Source organism: Capra hircus, chromosome 1, assembly GCF_001704415.2.
Source record: "Capra hircus breed San Clemente chromosome 1, ASM170441v1, whole genome shotgun sequence".
In the NCBI taxonomy this organism is placed as follows: Eukaryota; Metazoa; Chordata; class Mammalia; order Artiodactyla; family Bovidae; genus Capra; species Capra hircus.
This window is the reverse complement of record NC_030808.1, coordinates 79,719,375-79,743,642: the sequence shown is the minus strand read 5'-3', so window position 1 is coordinate 79,743,642 and position 24,268 is coordinate 79,719,375. Positions and strand designations below refer to the sequence as shown.

The following is a 24,268-nucleotide window of genomic DNA, read 5'->3' as shown; positions in this document are numbered from 1 at the left end:
CTTTCTGTCACTATGCCTCCTCCCATCACTTTTGCCACAGATGTCCTCTAAAACTGTGGTCCTTACAAGTCTTGCATTAAAATCACCTGGGTAGCGGGAGAGGGCATGGCTGCTGTCAGTTTGTATTTTTACAAAACTTACTGGAGGATTTATATGGATCACATTATTTCAGAACCACTAGAATATATTCTAGAATATTAAGGCTAGTCCAAACCTCTTTATAGCTGAGGTGAAGGATCTTATCCATGATCACAGCATGGGTTAGAAGCAGAGCCAAGGCAAGAACTCTGGGTTCCAAGAACCCATGCAGAGCTGAATCCCCTGCTTCGTGCAGGTCCACTGTGCTGACCTCACCACCCTGCCTTCACAGCTGTCCCAGGAGACAGCGGATACAGCTGATGGCCACATAAATACTGTCAAGGTCACCAGCGCCAAAATAGTGTCCTATATTAGCAAATGCCAGAGCTAGTTTCAAATGTGGAGACAAACTATTCCTCTAGCAAATTTGGCAACCTGTCTGCAGGCAGAGGTAAAATTAGTATTTAGAAAGCAAACTGAGATTCACAAGCAGTGTCTTTTGAAATCCTAACACCTTACTGCTGAAAGGAACATTTGAGAGTTTTTCATCTAACTGCACTGTGTCTGTAAAATTCCTGCCCCATCCCTCTCAGGGTGCACTTGCCAGGCTCCCCCCACCCCGTGTGGGCTCTGCTCACATCCCCCCAGTGCTGGGGGGCTCATGACCCTTATAACCAGCCAACAGTGTGTTCTTACTTTTACAAGTGGGAAGCTTGTTACTCCACGTCCCATCCTTCAGACACTCCATCTGGAATGTGTCCATCTCCACATTATCCTAGGAAGAAGCATGAAGAAGCAGAGGAAAGGAGAGGGGGTGGGTTGGTGACTGTTTCCCAGTGTAACCAGCTCACCCTCCAGAGCTGGCTGTTCTCCGCTGGGCTTTCCTAACGGGGGCCTCCGAGGGCTTGAAGTCAAGGGGAGGACAGACACTGAGTTCATGTCGCCTGTTTCTACTCTGGAGAGACACCTAGTGCCAGGGCATGGCTCGGAGGTTGTTGGTTGGGGGCTGGGCAGCTGTCTCGAAGGGACACCTGTGCTGGTGATGCCTTCTTCAGAGCCGTGGCTCTCAAACCTCACTCAGTGAGCATCAGTGTCCCAGGCCCCCTCCCAGAGTTTCTGAATCAGTGGCTCTGGCCTGGGGACCAAGCCCTTGCATTTCTAACTAGTGATGTGCTGGTGTGGTGGGGACCCCACTTGTGTTATCATTCCATGAGAGCAGCGGTCCACTAGCTTGGCTTACGCTGGACTCACCTGGGCACCTTAACAGACAAAATGATCACAGGCCCTGCCCTAGAGATTCTGTTTTAATTGATCTCAGGTGGGGCCTGGGAGGTGGTTTTGTTAAGTTAACCAGAGGATTCCTAGGAGAACCACTGTTTCAGAGAATGAGCAATGCTCCCCTGCCACGTTTAAAAACTCAGCTTCTGTCCCAGAGCTACCCGGTAAGCCTGATGAACTTTGTTAAGGCTGTTTGTACTGACTGTCGGGCTGAATGGATATTTCGCTTGGACTTTTGTACCACCTTCAGAAGGGAGAGTCTGGGACACATGCTTTGAATTTTCAGAAGGCTGGAATTTTTGGCGCATTGTGGGAAAGCTCGGAAATACCATGGTGGGACCAGGACAAGCTCTGGAAGCCCATCTGCCTTGGGAAGCTCTGGGGAATTTCTCTAGCCTGGAGACCCACCCCACCCCTGGCAGGACCCTGTACCTTCAGCACTTTGTAGCCTGTGTCACAGCTGATGAGCACCTGGTCTTTGAAGGAATATATGGTTTGCAAGGGTTCGATTTTCCCATGGACAGGAGGCTGCAGCTTGGGGCACTCATTCCCTGGTGGGGAGCAATGAAAGGAGTAGGTGAGAAAACAAAGGAAAGTGTGGGCATGAGAAGCCTTTCCCTAGAATTCAAGGCCTGATGGAGGTGGAAAAACACACGTGAAAACTGCACCCCAGGGTATCAGGGCCTAGACCTACCAGGCCCTGAAGAAGGCTTACTTTGGACGCTTGAGCAGGTCACTTTCCAACTTGGACCTTTATTTCCTCATCTGTAAAATGAGGTGGTTTGCCAGATGATCTCATCAAAACTCAGGGTAGGAAAAGGCATCAAACATCTGAGCATAACTCTTGCCTGATGTCTCCTTCCCACCTTCCGCAGTAGACCTGTGGGACATTTCTACAGGGATAGGGAGCTCAGTACCTATCAGTGTGTGCCTTCCATACTAGACTCCTCCGATGAGAGGAACACAATCTTCATATTCAGCTGGAATTTACACCCTTGAAATTTTTACTCAGTGGGAGTCGTTGGCTCTTTCGGGCCACTCACGATGACCCCTCTTTCTTCCCAGGATCTTTCTTCACAGTGCTAGAGAGAGACTGTGATTTGCACTTCAAAAGGCTGTATTGGATAGAATCCCTATGCCTGACGTATTTCCTGGATAAACTCTCCCTAATTAATATCCTCTTCCTGCCTCTTCCCACAAGCAGGCACTGAAGCTGGTCATGAGCCAAGGCCAGGATATAGCATCTTTGCACTGTGTTAGTCATACCCAGCTGTGGTCCTTCCACTGCCCCTCTTCCTCCAGTTACTGTACGCCCCTTGGGTCAAGTAACTCCAGCAGGGTTTGGACCAGGACCGGGTGCCTCGAGGGACTGAGCGATGAGGCCTGTGGGCTTTGTCACTCTGGGTGCACAAGGAGGCAAACCACCATGATGAAACATTTTGTGCTAGAGGCTTATACTCAAATTTCTGCCCCAGACTTTGGAAGGCCTGTGGCTGGAAGGATCCTCTTCAGGCCCAGTCAATCACAGTGTGAAGTTCTGGAAGCTGTTTTCTTTTTTGAAAATTATAGTTAAAAAAAAAATTATTTATTTTATTAGAGGCTTTACAATGTCGTATTGATTCCTGTTGTACAACAAAGTGAATCAGCTATATGTATCCATTTATCCCCTCCCTCCACCCCCCTCCCCGATCCTGTCTGTCTAGGTCACCACAGAGAACCGAGTTGAGCTTCCTCTGCTTTATAGCAGGTTGCCACGAACTATCTATTTTAGATAAGGTAGTACAGATATGTCAATCCCAATTTCCCAATTTGTTCCACCCTCCCCTTTCCCCCACCCCGTGTTTGCACATCTACTCTCTTATGTCAGCATCTCTATTCCTGCCCTGGAAAGAGTTCCTCTGTACTGTTTTTCCTAGGGCATATACTCTGAGAAAACCATAATTCAAAATGAAATGTGTACCCCAGTGTTCACTGCAGCACTATTTACAATAGCCAGGACATGGAAGCAACCTAGATGTCCATCAGCAGATGAATGGAGAAAGATGTGATACATATATACAATGGAATATTACTCAGCCATAAAAGGAACGAAATTTGGTCATTTGTGGAGATGTGGATGGGCCTAAAATCTGTCATACAGACTGAAGTAAGTCCGAAAGAGAGAAACAAGTATCATATACTAATGTATATATGTTTTTTGTTTTTAAGGATCTCCCCACATGATTCTGAAGTGCAGCCAGTTTTGAAAACGTCTTATCCAAACCCACCATCATTGCTGCCCTTCACCCCGTTTATAGATGAGAAGCTAGTCAGCAGAGGGAATCTGCCTTGGTCCCAAGCTGCTCAGTGGCAGGGCTGGGAGTCTTGCCACATCCCCAGAGGAGCCCCAGGCCAGCACCCCCTCACACTCCCTGGCTGCTACGCCATGAGGACTGAGCATGGAAGCCAGGTGTGACCCAGGAGAGGAGAAGCTGTGTTACCTGTCGCCCTGTATGACAGCCTCCAGCCCCGGTTCTCCCCTGAGTTGTCACTGCGAAACAGGATCTGGATGCTGTGGCTCTGGGTATTGATGGGTTCTGGGGCTTTCTCTCCACAGAAGGGCCCCAGAACTTTTGGACCAGCTTTAATCTGTGAGGGGCGAGATAGGAAAAAAGCAGGGTCACACCTGAGTGACAGTGACTGCTTCTGGGATCATCTCTACTCTGCACTCAGGGTTTTCTGGAAGCTTCCATGTGAGTCCATGGTGTTCACTTATATTCTTAGTGGGCATTACCATTCACCAAAGGGTTCCATCTCCACTCTCCCATTCACAGATTACAATGACAAGGCAGGCTGATTTTCCTCTCCTCAGAGATGAACATATTATGATTCAGAGAGGGGCAGAGCCCTGTCCAGGTATACAGGACAGAAAAGGCCCCTGCTTGCAAAGACCCTGCAGTCTAGTCAGGGCAGACTAATAGATAATAAAAAAAAAATAATTACCAGCTGTAGTAAGTATCACAAAAAATAATCAGGGTGATATATAATATAAATGTATGCTATATGTTTATAATTTAGTAACATCTATGTAGTCTATATAATTTTCATCATTAATATAATAGATATTGTTTAGTTGCTAAGTCATGTCCAACTCTTTTGTGAGCCCATGGACTGCAGCCCACCAGGCTCCTCTGTCCATGGAATTTTCCAGGCAAGAGTACTGGAGTGGGTTGCCATTTCCTTCTCCAGGGGATCTTCCTACCCAGGGATTGAACCCCTGTCTCCTGTGTGTGTCTCCTGCATTGCAGGTGGGTTCTTTACCTCTGTACCACCAGCGAAGCTTCAGTATAATAGATAGTTAGGGAAGGCCTCTTTGTGGAGGTAACATTGGATTTGAAATATGTAGGATGAGTAGGAGGAGCTTGTCATTTGGAGAGGAGGGGAGAATACTTTCCAGGTGGGGAAAACAATGTATAGAGGCCAAAAGTGGGAAAGAGCCTGGTAAGTATCAAGAGCAGGAAGGAAGCCAGAGAGGCTGGAGGAGAGGGAATGCCATGGCTTGAGGATGGGAAGGCAGCCCCAGGCCATACCGTGTTGAGGAATTCATGTTTATTCCAAGTACAATCTTGATGTAACCTGGCTTTTATAAAATTTACCCTGGATGCTAGAAGAGAACATACCATACAGAGGAAGAGTGGATGCCAGAAAACCCTCCAGGTAGCTTTGCAGCTGACCAGAGAGAGCAGGGCTTGGACTCAGGTAGAGGCAGCGGAGATGGAGAGAAGGAAGAGGCACTCTGGGCTGGTCCAGATTTCCAGCCCCCAGGCCTGCGTCCTGCCTCTGCTTTAACTCTTTCTCCTTCCTCCTCTGAGGACCAGCACATCTTAACCCTCATTTGATGACTTCTATAATCCTGAGTATATCTTCATCTTGTCACCCTTACTGTGGTGAGGGGGACAGTGAAACCCCTAGAGTTGCCTGCCTAATGATAAGCTCATAGCATGGCACCTGGGATATAATGTATGGTGGACAGAGTTCTGGGCCTCCCTTGCGGCTCAGATGGGAAAGATTCTGTCTGCAGTGTGGGAGACCCGGGTTCCATCCCTGGGTTGGAAAGGTCCCCTGGAGGAGGAAACCCACTCCAGTACTCTTGCCTGGAAAATTCCATGGATAGAGGAGCCTGATGGACTACAGTCCATGGGTCATAAAGAGTCAGACATTTTTTGACTAAATGACTAACATACACAGACAGAGTTCTAAGCTGGTCCCCATGATCTTCACCCTGGTGTCACTTCATGATGACATTATGTTACCTGCCAGAAGGGGTTTTGCAGGTGGGGTCAGGGAAGTTCTCTAGACTGGGTCCAATCAAGGTGGTAGATGTTATTTTAAATAATTACGTTTTAGGAAGCCACTGGCTTGGCCCCCTATCCTGGAAGAAGGTAGAGAATGTCAGTTTTCCCAATTCAGCCAAGATTTGTCAGTATCCCCAGCGCATATAGCCCCTGCTAGCTTACCTTGATGTAGTCATAGGGGCAGGACACCTCAGGATGGTCCTCAATGTCAAAAATGTCCTCAAACTGCAGGCTGATCATGAAGCCCTCCTCTAGCTCGATGGTGTAGAGGCATTCGGAGCTCTTGGGGTAAGGGCTGGGGAAGTCGGGGCTGGTGATCACGCCAGTCCGCTGGGTGAAGATGTTGTCACTGCACTCCACTGTGGGAAGCAGATGGGAGCAAAGTGGTACACCACACGCAAGGCCACGGCATCCCCTTTCTTATCTGCGATGGTACAATTTTCCCAGTGGTTCTGAGAGGCAAGTTGGGGAAGGAGTCACTATCCCCATTTTACAGAGGGGGAAACTGAAGTTCAGTGAGGGGAAGAGATTTACTCAAGGTCACACAACCAAGCAATCTGCAGGGTTCAGACTCGAAGGCAGTGAGTGTGATATGCCTTTTTGTCCAATTCTCCGATCTTGGTGTGGGGCTTGAGGGGTCTCAGATGGAAGGTTTTGAGATGTGTGGTCAGGAAGAGGATCTTCTCCTCTTTTGTGCTGCTCTCCCCTCAGCCCAGGACTCCATGAGATCTCTGCTCAAAGCCGTCCTTGATCCTTCATTAACACAGGACCCTCACACATACCCTCGCTTTCTGGACCCTGGCCTTGCTTTGTTTCTCTTCATGCTGTTGACCACTGCTTGCATTGTGAAACGTATTTCTCGGTGGACTTTCCTGCCCCCACAAGTTCCCTGAGCTCAGGGAGTTTGCCCTGTTCCCCATCACAGTTGCAACCCAGCAACCAGTGTCTTGGATCCTGGCCATGGCTTAACCCTGCAAAGGTCCTGTTATATGCCATTGAACCATCGTCCTTGGATCTGGCATGTCAGTTCTTTCTGGTCATTTGTAAATGAGAAAACTGTGGCCCAGAAAGGGGGCATAGCTGACCCTAAAGTCCCTCGGTTACAAGCTACAGAACAAGGTTTAGAGTGGTCTCTGAATTTGTGTGCTTTAACTTTCTATCCCAAGCATTCTCATGGGGATGACATTGCTCCCAGAGGGGCCAAAAGTGGTTCTTAGAGAGGGGAAGTTGTTACTTTTTTCATGCATAACACACAGGCAGACATATAGTGCATAAACATATATAAGGGTATTTGTGGCATTAAATTTCGAGTCAATTAGGAAGAGAATGTTTAAAAAGGCTCTTGGGGGGCAGAAGCAAAAATGAAAAACAGGATTCATAAACATTGCTCAGTCTTAGCCCCTCTGTGCTCAGTACGTGGTAGATACTCAATAAATATGTACTGAATGAAAACCATGGAAAATACAACCCTCTTCAAGAAAACCCATGTATATGCCTGCTTTATATGGATGGGTTTTATTCAGAAGTAGAAGTTTTTGAAGAAGAAAGGAAAAGAAATCCTGTTTCTAGCAAGCCCTCCTCCAATGCTCCCTCACTCAGCTTCCAAGTGGTCTTTTAGGACCCAGATCCTTACCCTGCAGTCATACTGATCTACTGGCAATTCCCCAAATATTCTGAATCCTGTCATGCTTCTGAATGTTTGCAGAAGCTATTCTCTCTGCCTGTCATGCCCTCCTTTTCCTTGTTCCTTTTCCTTCATCAAGGGCATCATCTCTGGGAAGTGCTTGTTCACTTGGTGCCGACTCAGGTCTGACGGAGCCACACTCACACTTTATTTACAACACTTACGACATTGTATCATTTGCCTGTGTGGCTGTTACCCGCTAGCCAGGAGGTCCTCGTGGAAATGTCTTCGTCCTCCTATTTCTCCCTCCCCGCCTCAGCCTGGATACCATGGCAGAGAAGGCACGTGGATGAGAGGGGAAAGCAAAGGGAGCAAGAAGGAAAGGGATGTTTTCTTGCTGTCTTACCTTTGTCTCTCTCTCTCCCCTTCTCTCGCTTGCACTGGGGTTCTCTCTATCACAATATAAAAGTGAGAGGCCAGGGAAGAGCAGAAAAAAAGGAGCGGGTGGGTAAAACCTAGTTCAGGGTTCAGAACTGGGAAACCTGGGTTTTCCCTTGCCTGGGCTTGTTACTTACAGGAGGAGAGGAAATAGGGGCTAAAGAGCAGAAAGCCCTGCTCCCCAGGAAGAAAGATGGCCTAGAGGCCAGGGCTTCTCAAATGCAGTTCTCTGAGAATCTGAACCCCACTTCCAGGCTGGTGGGCATTTCAGCATCTTTATCCCTGCGGTCTGATTGCACTTTTAATTGTTCCTGCTGCCTGTTCATCCTTCCTCTGAGCCTCCCCTCATCGTACTGGAAAATATGACTCCTAACAGGGATGCACAGAATCAGCGCTGGGCCCCACCTCGGCACGTCCTGTTGTCTGTGTGGAGAATGTAGCCGAAGCGACAGGAGCAGTAGTAGCCGCCGATGTAGTTATGGCAGTGGTGGTCACAGGACAGCTCCTCGTCCTCCCGCTCTGTGCACTCATCCACATCTGTAGGGCAGGTAGAGCCTCTCACAACCAATTCAAGTGTGATGGTGAAGAGAACAGCCGACATTTACAGAGCACTCAGTGGAGCCACTCACTGTGTTGAGAGATACCTGCATTCTCTCATTTAAGCCTCACCTGAGCCAACCCACTCCAGTGTCCTTACCTGGAGAACCCTAGGGACAGTGGAGCCTGGTGGGCTGCCATCTATGGGGTCGCACAGAGTCGGACACGACTGAAGCGACTTAGCAGCAGCAGCAGCAGCAAGCCTCCAATTACAAATGAGGAAACTTGCCCAAGGTCACAGAAAACCTGGTCAGACCTGGGCAACCTGACTCCTGGTGGTGCCACTGCTCTCTAACAGCTGTGATGACAGCAAGCAGGATGGTTATGACCCCCTTTTACAGATGAAGAAACAGACTTAGAGCCATGAAGGAACTTACTCCAAGTCACACAGACAGGAAGTGGAGTCCTCATTCAAATCAAGGTGGGCTGGCTCTAAAATCTGGGTTTTTAACCTCTCCTCTTTCTAAGTCTCTAAGGTGGGTCAAGCCCTATCTTAGGCGTTGGAAATATAAAGATAAAAAGATGTATGTTTTCGACCTGATTTGAACACATATTTCTTCCCAGAAGATACAGGAATGGCCGAGAAGCTTACATCTGAAAAGACACTCAGCATCACTGGGTGCCAGGAAAATGCAAACTAAAACCATAATGAAGTACCGCTGCATGTCCTCTGGAATGGTTAATTTTTTTTTTTTTAATTGATGACACCAAATGTTGGTGAGGATATAGAACAGCCAGAACTCTCATACATTGGTAGAGGGATACAAAATGGTGCAAACACTGGAAAAAGACTATACGACAATTTCTTATAGAACTAAACATACACCTACACTACGATTAAGCAACTTTGCCCCTAGATATTAACATATATCCCACAGAAGTGAAACATTTGTGAAATATATGAAAACATATGTTTACAAAATGGCTTGTACAGAAAGGTTTGTGGAAATTTTATTAATGATATCCAAAAAATGGATAGAACCCAGGTGTCTGTCAATAGGAGAATGAGTAAATAGGTTGTAGTATATTTATATAATGGAAAATTACTCTGCCAGGAAAAGAAATAGTTACTAATGAATTGGAACAACATTAATGAAAATCAAAAACTTTGTGCTGAGTAAAATATTTCTCATCTCCAAAATATAATCTGTATGTGTTCATTTATATGAAGTTTTGCAAGAGGCAAAACTAATCTATTGCGGTGGAAAAAATCAGGACTGTTGTGGTGACCTCTAAAGAGGTCGGAGTGTGGTGTAATTGGAAAGGAGCATAAAGGAACTTTAGGGGTTAATGGTAAAGCTCAACATCTTGTTAGGGACTTAGTTATGTACAAATAAAAATTTTTCAAAGCTTAACAAATGTACTTAAGATTTATGCATTTCATTGAATATATAGATTTTACACGGAAAGAAAAAATTGTGAATAGCTGTTGAACTCTAGATAAACAATATGCATGCTAAAATATTTAGGAAGAAGAGTACTGATGTCTGCAATTTATTTTGAAATGTGTCAAAAAAGATGAACTGATGGATAGAGGATAGATAGATGGATAGATGTGCAATAGACCAAATGCAGTAAGACATTAATGGTAGAATTTACGCAGTAGGCGTTCATTTTAAAGAAGAGAACACAAGACACTTTTAATTTTGAGAGAGAAAGGGAGATGTGAGGATGAGTCACCCACTTCTCCAACTTACCCACAGCCACGTAGTGGGCATCAAATCCTGTGAATCGCTCTTCATCGGAGAAATCTGACCGGAAAGTGATGGACATAAAGGAGCCGGGGGAGAGAACCACTTCCTGGCCTGGGGTTTGTTCTGTGTCCGTGGTCTCCCTGCCACAGAAGGTTGCCAACACCTGGTCTTCAGTTTCTACCTTTAGGGTCAAAAAGAAAGGGAACAAGATGTGCAACTTCCCCAATTAGCTTCACTGCTGGTCTCAAGGAGAAAAGACAGAGGAGCTGCCCACAAGTGGGCCAGGCAGCCTGGGAAGCCCAAAGAAAGAGGCTTAGGAGTTCTGGAGTTTGAGGAAAGACTCATTACAGGTTAAGCCAATGTGTCTGTCCTCTTCCCGTTTCATTCATTTTGTTTAGGTCCATCAGAAGTAGCTTCATATTAGTCCTGTTGGCAACAAAATGCCCTGAGGTGAGGTGAAGTCACTCAGTCGTGTCCAACTCTTTGCAACCCCTTGGACTGTAACCTACTAGGCTTCTCCATCCATGGGATTCTCCAGGCAAGAATACTAGAGTGGATTGCCATTTCCTTCTCCAGGGGATCTTCCCAACCCAGGGATCAAACCCGGTTCTCCTGCATTGGAGGCAGACACTTTAACCTCTGAGCCACCAGGGAATGCCTTATTTGTTAAAAAAAAATTCAATGTTAAAATAAATTTTCATATTTAATAAAACAGAAGAGTTAGATTTCACAGATGGATTCTAGATACAACAGGAACTTACATTTCCAGGAAAAGAAACTTTATACACAATATAAGTCATTCATTGAGAATTCAGTATGTGCCAACCACGGAACAAAGTGTGGGATGGGGATGATGGGAGATGAGTAAGCCATTGAGCTGTGCACGCGGAAGGGCTTCCCAGGTCTCTCAGTAGTAAAGAACCCACCTGGCAATGCAGGAGACACAGGACACTTGGGTTCAATCCCTGGGTCAGGAGGATTCCCTGGAGTAGGAAATGGCAACCCACTCCAGTATTCTTTCCTGAAAAATTCCATGGACAGAGGAGCCTGGCAGGCTATAGTTCATGGGGTCACAAAAAGTTGGACACAGCTAAGCAACTGAGCACGCACATGCCCGTAGGGAAGCAGTGTTCAGATGGCGGAAAACAGACAGAGCTATCATACAGTGTGACAAGTGTCTTGTGAAGAATGTACTCAGAAGGAGGCAAAAGATCCCCACTGGAATATAAGCTATGGGAAGGTGAGAGTTTTCGTTAATTAATTACTTTTTTATTGGTATATTTGAGCTTTATTTTTAAAATGATACATTATCTATATCAGAATTGGAATTAAAAAAAATGTAACTTGTAAATAAACACCGTAAATAAACCATGTGTTTAGTTACAATGTGGTAGTTTCAGGTGTAAAGTGATTCAGTTACACACACACACATATTCTTTTTCAGATTCTTTTCTTTACAGTTATATCTTCAGTGCATAGAATAGGACCTAGAATATAGCAGTTATCCAATAAATATTTGTCAGCCAGAACTAAAAGTGCAAGACCTATTCTGAGAACAATGAGAAGCCAGAAATTCTGTGGTGATTGTAGGAAAAGATATATTTGGAGCGATAGGTTGAAACTAGATTATTATCGACCTTGAATCACATAACAAGTGACTTGAAATCCCATGGACAGAGGAGCCTAGTGGGCTACAGTCCATGGGATTGCAAAAGAGTCAGGCATGGCTTGGTGACTAAACAACAAAAAGGGAAGTCACGTAATCAGAACTGTGTTTAATAGGTAGTCTTACTAATATAGAAACTATTGGAATCACCCCAAAATAGTTGCATTTTTTTTAAGACTCAGCTGCAAAATTGCCTATTTGCTAAAGAATTCCCTATTTTGCAAGAGCCAGCAGCCCTGGGTAGATTCAGAAACCCAAGGAGAGATTCTAAACTGGTTGTCTACAGCAAATTTTGTGTGTTTGGTTAGGGAAGCAGTGTTGTAGCTGGCTGGTATGTTTATATGACTACCATACTTTGCTCACCTACCATTCTATCATTTATACCTATCTTGATCCTTTTAAGGAAGCATTTCTATCCGCATCCTCCAGCTTGATGTTTTAGCCAAGATGCATGAGAAAAATCTGACCAAGAATGATGTCTGCTGCCTTTCAAAATCTTTAAAGCATAGGTCTCAAAACCTGCCTATCTCTAGTAGCTTCTAATGAATTGTTTCGTTCATTAGCTTAGTGTGTCAGAAGTATCTTGACATTTGACACTTCTGTTTTGAAACTAATGATTTATTTATTTAAAATAAGTGGGAGCTTTAAAGGAAAACAATTTGCCCTGGCAACAAAACACAAGGACAATTAATCACTAACTTTGGGAATTGAAGTGTAAACAGAAGATGAGATCATGGCTTTGCTATGTTTTCCTCTTCTCTGCAGATACTAGCCAAACTCACACCAGCCTTATTGCTGTAGAGTGTTCCAATCTGCACACAGCTGAAATGTCACTTTCTTGAACATCTCAGCTGCTTTGTTGTTTTGATGATCTGAGTTTTCCAGGTAGCTGAAGTTTTACCTATGATTTTTTTAAAAGCTGGGGTGTTTGTGAGTGTAATGCTCTTCAAAGCACTTTATTCAAATCCCTGCTTTCTCAGGTAAAATATACTAATCCTTCTTGGTGATCCAAGGACAGTGTTATGAACATCAAGTTTCTTGTGTATATTGGGGTTTGTAATGTTGCTTGCCCTGCATTGAAAGCCCCCAGACTATAAAGCCTTTGCAAATCTTATGTCTTCTTTATGTAGATAGGGTTTTCATTACTGTTTTAAAATCAGGTAGAAATTCATTAAGCTGCTATCATTAGAATATAATGAGAATAAGACTAAATACATAAAGAATGAGGGTCTGGGAGGAGGCTTCTTCGATGAGTAACCACATGACCTGGAGTGCACTATCTTGGTGACCTCTGCATTAGAGCGAAATGTATGGACCTGGCTGTTAGAGGTCCGGACCCCTACTTCTGACTCCACCAAAAAGTGGTATATGGCTGACTCCTGTAGCGCTCAGTTATCCACCTGGTAAACTAGGGGTTTGAACAAGCTGAGTTCTACTTTCTCTTCCAGTCCTGACAACCTAGTATTCTAACAAGGCATTATATCCATACATTAAATAAACCAACTAGAGCAGGGGTCCCCAACCTCTGGATCTTAATGCCTGATGCTCTGAGGTGGAGATGATATAATAATAATAGAAAAAATTGCATAATAAATGTAATGCACTTGAATCATCCTGAAACCATCTTCCACCCCCGGTCTGTGGAAAGATTATCTTCCACAGAACCAGTCCCTGGTGTCAAAAAAGTTGGGATTCATTGAACTTGAGAATGGTGAGGAGGAGTTTCAACACAGACATTGCCTCCTACTTAAGAACTTGAACTTGTTCGTGGTCTATACCATGTGCTCTAGAAGCAATTACTAATGAAGAGTCAAGCCTTGAGCATCAGCACTTCTAGACACGGCAGCCTCATTCCTCATTTGTTATCCCCGAGGTCGCCAAGGTTCTGTAGTACCTGTAGCATGAGACTTTCAAGTGAAACCAACCAGAGGTCTTTTGGATCAGGGAGAGACCTAATGAAGGTCTATGATAAACAGCCTCCCTTCTTGTAACTTCCAGGCTTAAGGATACCTAAGTTTATGATGGCAGATAAACAATCTTCACCTGCAGAGCCTCACTATTAAAGAGGACAGGTAAGCATCCCCCAGCTGAGACTCATGGGAAAACCTGAGTCTGATAGACCTTTAGAAGCAGGGAAGAGAAGGCCCCAGGGCCCTGGGAATTCAGCCTGCAGCTCCAAATAGAGCCTGGAGTGAGGGACCTTTAAGCTGTTTCAATCCCCTCCTTCTAAAGGAAACTGAGGTCCAGAGAAGGGCAGTGACTCGCTCAAGAGTAGAGAGATAACCACGAGCATTTCCTGATACCAGATTTGCTTTTGGAACAGTTCTGACCCTGGAGAAAGAAGCCCACCGATCCAGAGAGTGCAAGGCAAATGACACAGGCACTTTGCCAAACAACTTTTTGGCTCAAGGGCCTCTTGAAACTTATCTGGCGTGCATGGACTGTCTCCCAGAGAGGATGTGGCTCAGTGACAGCTCTGGTCGTAACCTAAACAGAGGGGTCACTGGCCCTACTTAATATTTGCAGCCCTTGCTATGACTGTAAAATTCTACAAAACCCATTGACTTCTGAGTACAGATGGAGGATTGAGCCCTGGCTTCTGTTTGGACTGCCCCTGTGCTAGGATCATTATATTAACATGATGGGGGGAAATACCTTATCAAATGAAAACAAAAAATTCATAATAGTAGAAAACCATTTGGCTGGGGATCACAGACTCTTTTTTTTTTTCTACTTATTATGGGCAGCCATGTCCTTTCAGCCGTGTCCTATTGTGATTTTCGGCACCAACATATGGATGCATGTCCTCAATTTGCTTTCTTTCATCTCAACAAATATTTATATACCAAGTTCTGTCCTCATTATAACATGAAGGATGCCAAAAACTACTAATTTGTTGCATGTGCTTAATAAGCAAGCCCCCTGCCTCTGGGAATATAAAATTTAGTAGGAGAATAAGTACTCACATGTGTCTGTGTTAGGGAATTACCAGATTATAGTTATTGCAATGAAAGCTAGGAAGTCCCTGGGGTTATAAGATGGGAAAATATTGCATCCAGCTTAGGGGAATCAGAAAACAGGAAAAAGAGAATGGTCTCTGAGCTGGGACCAAAAGGTGAGTAGGACATAGGCAGGTAGAAATCATAGGTGGAGGGCTGGGAAGGGGGCAGAAGGGAGGACATCTAGGTAGAGGGAGTAGCGAAATTCTGAGGGCATTTGGAGTCTAGGCTGCCCCTCCCTACCTACCACTACCTGATATAGGAAAGGGGTTCTGTTGAGGACAAGGGGCAGGAAGGAGGAGAAACCAGAGTCTGCTTTCTATGAGCTGTCTCCCTTAGCAGAAACAGCACAAACCTCCTAGGCAAAGCTAAGGCAGGGCAGCAGAAAACTTGGTGAACTTTCTGTAAGAGGACAGCTGTGGCTTCGTTCCACGTGTCCATAAAGTGATCCCATCAGAGACTATCAATGCATTGACATCCATCCAGAGACAAACTTGAAGCCGAGATGATTGCAGTGAATCAATCAAAGCCATTATCTAGTGAGTGGTGGCTTCAGGTTCACACTGCAGCTTTCTGATTCCCCAATCAGTGATGTCTCCTGATCCTTGAAGACACAAGGGGAGCAAAAATGACTGTCCACTACTATGTGATATCCCTTAAACGTGGAATCTAAAAAATAATATGAATTGATGAATATAACAAAAAAGAAACAGACTTGCAGATACAGAGAACTAACCAGTGGGTACCAGTAAGGGAGAGGGGAGGGTGGGGACAAGATAGGAGTAGGGGATTAAGAGGAAGGAGCTTTTATGTATAAATAAGTAAGCTACAAGCACACATTTTACAACACAGGGAATATAGCTAATGTTTAATGACAACTATAAGTGAAATTTAACTTTTAAAAGTTGTGAATCACCATGTTGTACCCCTGTAACTTACATAATAATGTATAAAGAAGGTTGAATGCCAAAGGATTGATGCTTTTGAACCATGGTGTTGGAGAAGACTCTTGAGAGTCCTTTGAACTGCAAGAGATCAAACTAGTTAACCCTAAAGGAAATCAACTGTAAATATTCATTGGAAGGACTGATGCTGAAGCTGAAGCTCCAATACTTTGGCCACCTGATGTGAAGAGCCAATTCATTGGAAAAGACCCTGATGCTGGGAAAGATTGAAAGAAGGAGGAGAACAGGGTGACAGAGGATGAGGTGGTTGGAAGGCATCACCCATGCAATGGACATGAGTTTGAGCAAGCTCCAGGAGATGGTGAAGGACAGGGAGGCCTGGCGTGCTGCAGTTTTTGGGGTCGCAAAGAGTTGGACACGAGTGAGCGACTGAACTACAACTGTATATCAACTCTACCTCATTTTCTTTTTTTTCAAAAAGGCTGTGATGTAAGTCCAAATACCTCAGAGATTTGCTGGTCAATGTTCCCAAGCTACATCCTTGAGCCCCTTTGACATCTTCTCTGGGCCCTTGAAGAGCTATTCAGGCTTAATTTAGGCAGATATTCAGAGAGTGTGCTGATTGCCTTCAGAGGTCACATGGCTCCACTGACACCTTAATTTCAGACTTCTGGCCTCCAGAACTGTGACAGAAGAAATCGCTATATATTTGTTTATTATTAAATGGATAAACCACTAGGTTAATGGTAATGTATTATGACAGCCCTACAAATTGAAAATGGTCTGTAAATAGGTTTTTCCTCATTTGTAAAATAGTGAAAATAATAGTATTTTAAATCAGAGGACTTGGTGAACATATATGTAAACTATGAAGATAGTTATCTGAAATATAGTCAGCACTTAGTAAATCAGAGGGAAAAACAAGAGCACTAAGATTGAGCCTGGAGAAGGCAATGGCACCCCACTCCAGTACTCTTGCCTGGAAAATCCCACGGATGGAAGAGCCTGGTAGGCTGCAGTCCATGGGGTCGCTGAGGGTTGGACACAACTGAGCAACTTCACTTTCACTTTTCACTTTCACGCATTGGAGAAGGAAATGGCAACCCACTCCAGTGTTCTTGCCTGGAGAATCCCAGGGATGGGGGAGCCTGGTGGGCTGCCGTCTATGGGGTCGCACAGAGTCGGACACGACTGAAGTGACTTAGCAGCAAGATTGAGCCAACTGAGGTGACATCTTTCTGGACTCCCAGATGAGTGGAGTGTGGGTAATTTCACACATTTGAAGAAGAATTAAGAGATTGAAACCATTCCTGGAGGCCTTGTTTTCTGGTTCCACTCCTTCATTCCTAACCTCGCTGGAGCCAGCAACACAGACCTCTCTTTTTATGAGGTCCCAGATCACAGGTTAATGGGGTGGGAAGGGAACCGAGGGAGCCCTCGCCACACGGCCTCCTCATCTGACAGGTGGCACCTTAGGTCTCTTTAACTCTGCATTTTATAAGCTTCCTAAAGGTCCTGGGAGGTGGGTGACATGGTGAAGATATTTTCCTAATTTTATATGAGCGGACCAGAGTAATTTAAAGGATCTCTGACAGCTTTCACCCACAAGAGAATAATATTAAGTCCAGAAACCTTCCCCTTACTTTCCTGGGTTTCAAAGGATTTCTCTAGGTGTGTGAATTTAGGCCAGTGTTTCAGTGACAGCTCTGGACCCCGAACTCCTGATTCCAGGGACTGGGCCAGGGGCAACAGCCCAATGTTACTACTTTACTCAGCTGCCCAAACTGCAGTTAAAGATCATGAAAGTGAAAGTGAAAGTCACTCAGTCATGTCCGACTCTTTGTGAGCCCATGAGCTATACAGTTCATGGAATTCTCCAGGCTGGAATACTGGGGTGGATAACCTTTCCTTTCTCCAGGGGATCTTCCCAATCCAGGGATCAAACCCAGGTCTCCCGTACTACAGGCAGATTCTTTCCCAGCTGAGCCACCAGGGAAGCCCAAAGACCATGAGAAGGAGCAAATTAAAAGTACCAGATGCTAGACAAGAACCTGGGACTAAAAAAAAAAAAAAAAGGAGATGTGTATATGTGTTGCATTTCAGAAGTTCTTGAAAGCCACATAAGTAAAAAGCGCACAGCTGGTGTGGTTAAGACTCAAGTTGGCCATATTTGAGAGGGGCTGTAGGTTGTTGCTTCAGTCTTGACTGAGTAATTTGGCTATAAAATAATAATGATAATAATAATTAAAGTACTACTAGTAGTGCATGCTTAGTCCCTTAGTTGTGTCCATCTCTTCGCAACTTTGTGGACTGTAGCCCAGCAGGTTCCTCTGCCTATGGGATTATCCCAGCAAGAATACTGGAGTGGGTTACCATTTCCTCCTCCAGAGGATTCTCCTGACCCGGGGATCAAACCCACATCTCCTATGTCTCCTGCTTTTCTAGGCAGATTCTTTACCTGCTGAGCTATTGGGGAAGCCCACTAGCAGTAATAGTGGTAGTAGGAATAGAAATAATCCACCCCCACTTTCCATGTGGAATTTCCAGTTGACAGGGCATTTTCAACCATCTTTAGGTAGTCTTGTAGTGAATGCACTTCAGGTAGACAGCAGTTTCCGAACCAGATCGGTGACATGAATCTCCGAGTTCACATAGCCTGGGAGTAGCCAGCCTAAGACAAAACCTAAATGTCCTGACATGAGTCAGCCCTGGTTCAATAACTGGAATCACAAGACCATAGCAGATCAGAGATAGAAAGGATATTAAAGGCTATCTTTTTCTTCTCTTAGATGAGGAAACTGAGCTCAAAGAAGTAAAGTACCTGGTTGAAAGTCACATGGCCACATAATGGTGAAGCCACTGTCAAGGCCCAGCTCTATGGAGAGTCCCAGTAAAGTGTTTGTATATATTTGTTAGTTCAAGTAAGAACCTCTTAACTGAGCTGGGGGAATGCCCTAACCCTAGCAAGGTATGTACTGTGCACATACAAATACTGGACATCAATACTGGACGCCACTAACAGTGTGAGGGCCTAGACCCGCTGGCAGGTCCTTGGAATCCAGGAATTCCACTGCTACCAGGAAAGATTGTCCATTTGCCAGGAGGGCCCTGGGCAGAAAAGGAGATGGTCTCCAGGCAGCAGAGCATGGGGAGAAGAAAGAGCTGGCTAAGGAGGAGTAACCTCCAGCGTGGGAAGCAGGCATCCCGCAGGTGGGAAACTGGTGGTGCCCGGCATCTCAGTGTGGCAGGGCTGGGGGTGTGGGATGAAGCGTCTGGGAGTCATGGCTGGGAAGGGGGGCCAGGAAGGACTTTACCTTCATTGGCCTAGACTCTCCACACACGGCTTCTGTGACTTCAGAGACAGGCCTATTCACATGCAAATCTCCTTTGGGACTGGGAGGCTGAGCCCCAAGTGGTTCAGGGGCAGGAAAATAGCCTGGGGACAGGCAAAAACAAAGCCTTGTTGTGTTCTTCTGTGGCAGAGGCAGCCTGGCTCCAAGTCAGTCGCAGTCAGCACTGGGGTGAAAGCAGTGATTAAATAAGTGCCTAGCAGAGAGAAGGGATCTGCCGCGGGCCAGCGTCGCCAGGCACTTTCCAGGAATGTGTGAGCTGGTGTGTCCCTCTAATATCGCCTGGGACTCTGCCCTGCACTGTCTGAAAGTGCATCCTCAAATCTTCGCAGGGAAAATTTTAAGGTCCCTGGAATAGGGACCTAATGACCTGGGTTCTGGCCACCACCCTACCACTCATATGTGTTATTTCAACTTCTCCCCAGCATGTGCCCTGGAGCTGGCTTGTATCAACCTATAGGGACCAGCTGTCACTTCTCAGGGATTTTTGCTATGCTTTTGTTAGACACAGCCATTATGAAAGATTCAGTTTTATAAACTTACAGTTAAATAAATAATATTAAAAAGAAATAAATTATGTAAAAACTCATCACCTCCTAACAACTCTAAAATTTTACCATTATCTCTGCAGTTGAGTTTACTAACTTCTAGAATATTGGAGTGATGAAGAGCGGGCTCCTGTCTGCCCTCCTAGTCCACCCCCAGTCCAGATCCAGTTGCTGATTATGATAAGCACTCTACTGGGTTCCGGCTCAGTTTTCACAAGCATACTAGGTGGAACTTCCTTCTATCCTCTAAGAGTCAGGAGGTCAAATGACACATGGGCAGAAAAGCAGCTAGTAAAGTCTGTCATTGCCTGTGAGCATTCAGCAGGGCCTTTATTTCCCAGGCCCCGTGGCAATCCAGCTCCCATCTATAGCTCTGTCTTCATCTTCTACCCCTCTCCCTTGTGCTCCAGCCACGCAACCTTCCTTGAAAGTGAAAGTCACTCAGTTGTGTCCAACTCTCTGCAAGCCCATGGACTATATAGTCCATGGAATTCTCCAGGCCAGAATACTGGAGTGGGTAGCCTTTCCTTTCTCCAGGGGATCTTCCCAACCCAGGGATTGAACCCAGGTCTCCCACATTGCAGGAGGATTCTTTACCAGCTGAGCCACAAGGGAAGCCCAAGAATCCTGGAGTGGGTAGCCTATTCCTTCTCCAGTGGATCTTCCTGACTCAGGAATCGAACTGGGGTCTCCTGCATTGCAGGCAGATTCTTTACCAACTGAGATATCGGGGAAGCCAGCCTTCCTTGCCATTCTTCAAATACACTAGACATTTTCCCTTTAAAGTCTTGGCTGTTCTCTGGTTGAGAGCTTTTCCCCGAAAGCCACATGGCCGACTTCCTCCGTCTCTTCATCTTTGCTCAAATGTCACCCTTTCATCTAGGACTGCCTTGACCAACACATTTCAATCGTAACACCCACACTTCTTTACCCTGCTCTATTTCATTTCTTTGCCTATTACCTTACTGGTGGTGGTGGTGGTTTAATTGCTAATTAAGGTCCAACTCTTCCTGACCCCATGGACTATAGCCTACCAGGCTCCTCTGTCCGTGGAATTTCCCAGGCAAGAATATTAGAGTTGGGTTGCCATTTCCTTTTCCATATCTTACTACTCATTATATAATTAGCTTTGAATTTTGTTTAGTGTTTATTGTCTGTTCCCCCCAGTGTAATGTAAGCAGTGCCAATAAACTTTTCTGTCTTAATTACTGCTATACTCCAAGTGCTAGTAAATGGTAGGCATTCAATGAAGATTTATTGAATAAATGAATACTTCCCATTCCCTTCTTCTTGTATGAGCACACCAAAGTAAATTCACGCTCTGCTTTATACTAAGGTGTGTCTGAGAGCAGCCTGTGTACACTTACGCCCACAGATTTGCACACCAGGGCACTCCAGAGCATTCCACCTCACTCTTGTGCACAGTCTCTGCCTCAGAGCTGGGACCGTCCTCCTGTTTTTCATCACTCCTAAGGCTGTGCTGCTTGCATCTCCTGCATAGAATAAGCCTTTATCACACTGTTTCTGAAGCTCATTTTCACTTCTTGATTGTTCTGAATCAACTAGAATGGATTTGGGAACTAGGTATCTCTGGAGTGGAGGAATTCCACTAGGGAATACCATTGAAATTCATGAGAAACATTTGCTCATTCTTCTTTTCCTTCAGAAGCAAGGCTTCCTGTCTACTCCCAGAGAATGAGCAGAGCTGCATCATAGTTGAAGGTCGAGGGCATGTTCAGAGTAAACACAGAGCACTGTACAGAAATTAGGAGCTGGGGGTCAGAGGACTCAGTCTTGGAGCAGGGCCATGGGAGGGACTTATCTCAATTATGCAGCAGGATGCAGACTGACCCAGTGAGGCTTGGGAAAGGAGAATCAGGACTGGAAGGACTGGGAGAGGCGAGCCAGTCCAATTTCCTCATTGAGCAGATGGAGAAACTGAGGCTGAGAACAGACAGGTGACTTGCCAATGTCTCAGCAGGAGTCAGTGGCTCACCTGTAAACCAGAGCCCTTTCCTTTATGCTCACCACCAGGAGACCCATGCTTTTTCCTGTTCTGCCCCCCACTACAAGAAACAAACACAGACACAGGCCCTGAGCTCATGAGGCTGACAGTCCATGCAATGACCTTGAGTTTACTATTAGAGCTTGTGTACCGCAAACAGATAAATCAAACACTTTCCATCCTTCATAGCACAGACTCCATTTCCTCTTATTTTTATAAAATATTTTTTTCCTCACAAAGTCAGGATAAGAGAAAAAATTCTTTAACAAAGTTATGACCAACCTAGATAGCATATTCAAAAGCAGAGACGTTACTTTGCCGACTAAGGTCCGTCTAGTCAAGGCTATGGTTTTTCCTGTGGTCATGTATGGATGTGAGAGTTGGACTGTGAAGGCTGAGTGCTGAAGAATTGATGCTTTTGAACTGTGGTGTTGGAGAAGACTCTTGAGAGTCCCTTGGACTGCAAGGAGATCCAACCAGTCCATTCTGAAGGAGATCAGCCCTGGGATTTCTTTGGAAGGAATGATGCTAAAGCTAAAACTCCAGTACTTTGGCCACCTCATGCGAAGAGTTGACCAATTGGAAAAGACTCTGATGCTGGGAGGGATTGGGGGCAGGAGAAGGGGACGACAGAGGATGAGATGGCTGGATGGCACCACTGACTCGATGGACGTGAGTCTGAGTGAACTCCGGGAGTTGGTGATGGACAGGGAGGCCTGGTGTGCTGTGATTCATGGGGTCTCAAAGAGTCGGACATGACTGAGTGACTGAACTGAACTGAGACAACACAGGGGCCCTCAAGGTCCCACAGTTTTACACAATTTTACTAAATTTCTCGTATAACTTAGGAAGCATATACAAAATCCTGATACTCCGTTCAGGATAAAACCTGTTCTGAGAAGGGCCAAACAGAGAGACTCAATCTTAACTTGGGAGTAAGAAGACCAGGGATTGAGACCTGGTTTTGCTATAAAGTCCTAGACGAATACACTTAAGCTCTTGATGCTCAGCATCCTTTCCTGTAAATTAGGCGTAATAATTCTGACTCTACCTAGTCCATGAGCATCGAAGAAGGTAACAGATTAGAAAGTGCTGTGAAATGAAAATATCTCCTGCCGTAACAATAAACAGGAAATATCATAGCCATTGTTGATTTCTGGCCTCCGAATGTGAATGAGGGCTCCCAAAACTGGCATCCAACAGATGCTGTCAACCCTCTACCATGATTGCTAAGGAGCTGGGGGAATGCAAGAAGCAGCCATCTGCCACTCTTTAAGGTGAACAACAAAACAGGGTTTGTGCTGCCCCCACCCCACACACCACCCCCCCCCCCACCACCAGAGCAGAGGTGCATAGGAAGGGAACGAATTCACTGAGCCCAGAAGCTTGTATCTTCCCAGACACAGAACACTAAATTCCTTAGCTTGAAATCTGATCTTTGATGTTCAGATTGTCTGCTCCGTTTGTTGCAAACCAGTATATAGTTGGACTCCCCCTCTGTCCTCCTTGGAACAGTTTTCTCAGAGCTACTGGGGCTTGGAGTCCTAAACATTCCCACCAAAGAAAACAGCTCTCTACTTTCAGGTTGTAACTATATTTTTTAGTTGACATTGCCATACACTTGTGTCACTACAAGGTGAACACACAACAGAAATAAACAGCCTCTTGCATTTAATCAGTCCATTTAAAGTACTTTCCCATAATTGAGAAACTCAGTGACTTGAGCAAGGTCATAGGCAACCAGTTAGTGTTAGAGGAGATGAGGAAGCTGACACTCACTGAGCATCCAGTAATATCAGCTGGCGCTTCAGTACTCACACCCTTGCCATCATCACCACTGAAATAATACTTACTGAGCTCATTCCATAGGCACTGGACACATGCAGATGCAGCATTTGCCTCACTTGGCATTCACAATAATAAGCCCAGGAGACAGGCATTATTGTTATCCCTATTTTTCCATAAGTAGTGGAGATAGGACCTGACTCTAGGTCTAGACCCTGATCTCCAAACCATTGAAAATGTTTGCCTTTTCACAGTATTGATTCCACTCACAGCTATCATTTCACTTATTCCTCATATAACCTTCGAGGAAGGTACTGTATTACTGTCTTTTTTTTTTTTTTTTTTTTTTTTGGTATAATCACAAAACCAATGCTTAGGGAGATCAAGGCATTTAGGGAATTGTTAAATAGAAATTGTTAAATTCCTATTTATCCTTCAAGACTTATCTCAAACATCAACCATTTCCAAAGCCTTTTTTGAACCTCCAGAAATGACCACTTTACAGCATATATACTGCCTCACACTTGTGTTCCTCTTCCCAGCTTTAGCTTATTAATTATATACTTGTCTCATGATATACTATTGTGAGTTCCTGTAGGGCAGGTACTGTTTTACTCATCTTCATGGGCCCCGTCCTTGGTGCAGTGTCCAACTTACAGTAGGATTTCAGTAGAATTCTTGGACTTCATTCCATAGACAGTGGGGAGCCATTGAAAGGTTTTGAGGATGGCACAATCAAAGCATGTTTAAGAACATCTCTCTGGACACGTGTACCGGCAGATCGGACGGGGAGAGACTGACCGCTGGCAGACATTTAGGAGGCTATTATAATAAACTAGTTGAGAACAACAAGAATTGGAACTAAGGGGCTAAAGTGAAGAGAATGGGAAAAAAATGTTGAAAATATCAAGAATATAAGATTAAGAGGAGAAAAAATGGTGTTACATCATAAGAGCATTTAACAGTT

At 45.1% G+C, this 24,268-nt stretch overlaps 1 protein-coding gene across 3 annotated transcripts in view; it reads right to left on the bottom strand.

Moving 5' to 3' along the window:
- Positions 1-24,268, bottom strand: part of MASP1 (mannan binding lectin serine peptidase 1) — a 64,937-nt gene that overhangs the window by 27,082 nt on the left and 13,587 nt on the right. For all 3 annotated transcript variants that reach the window (XM_005675142.3, XM_005675141.3, XM_005675143.3), the window contains exons 3-8: positions 10,047-10,224; positions 8,158-8,289; positions 5,853-6,049; positions 3,837-3,984; positions 1,789-1,907; positions 775-853 (exon numbers count right to left, since the gene is read on the bottom strand). In XM_005675142.3, the coding sequence (XP_005675199.1) occupies positions 775-853; positions 1,789-1,907; positions 3,837-3,984; positions 5,853-6,049; positions 8,158-8,289; positions 10,047-10,224 (853 nt within the window). The remainder of the gene's footprint in view (positions 1-774; positions 854-1,788; positions 1,908-3,836; positions 3,985-5,852; positions 6,050-8,157; positions 8,290-10,046; positions 10,225-24,268) is intronic.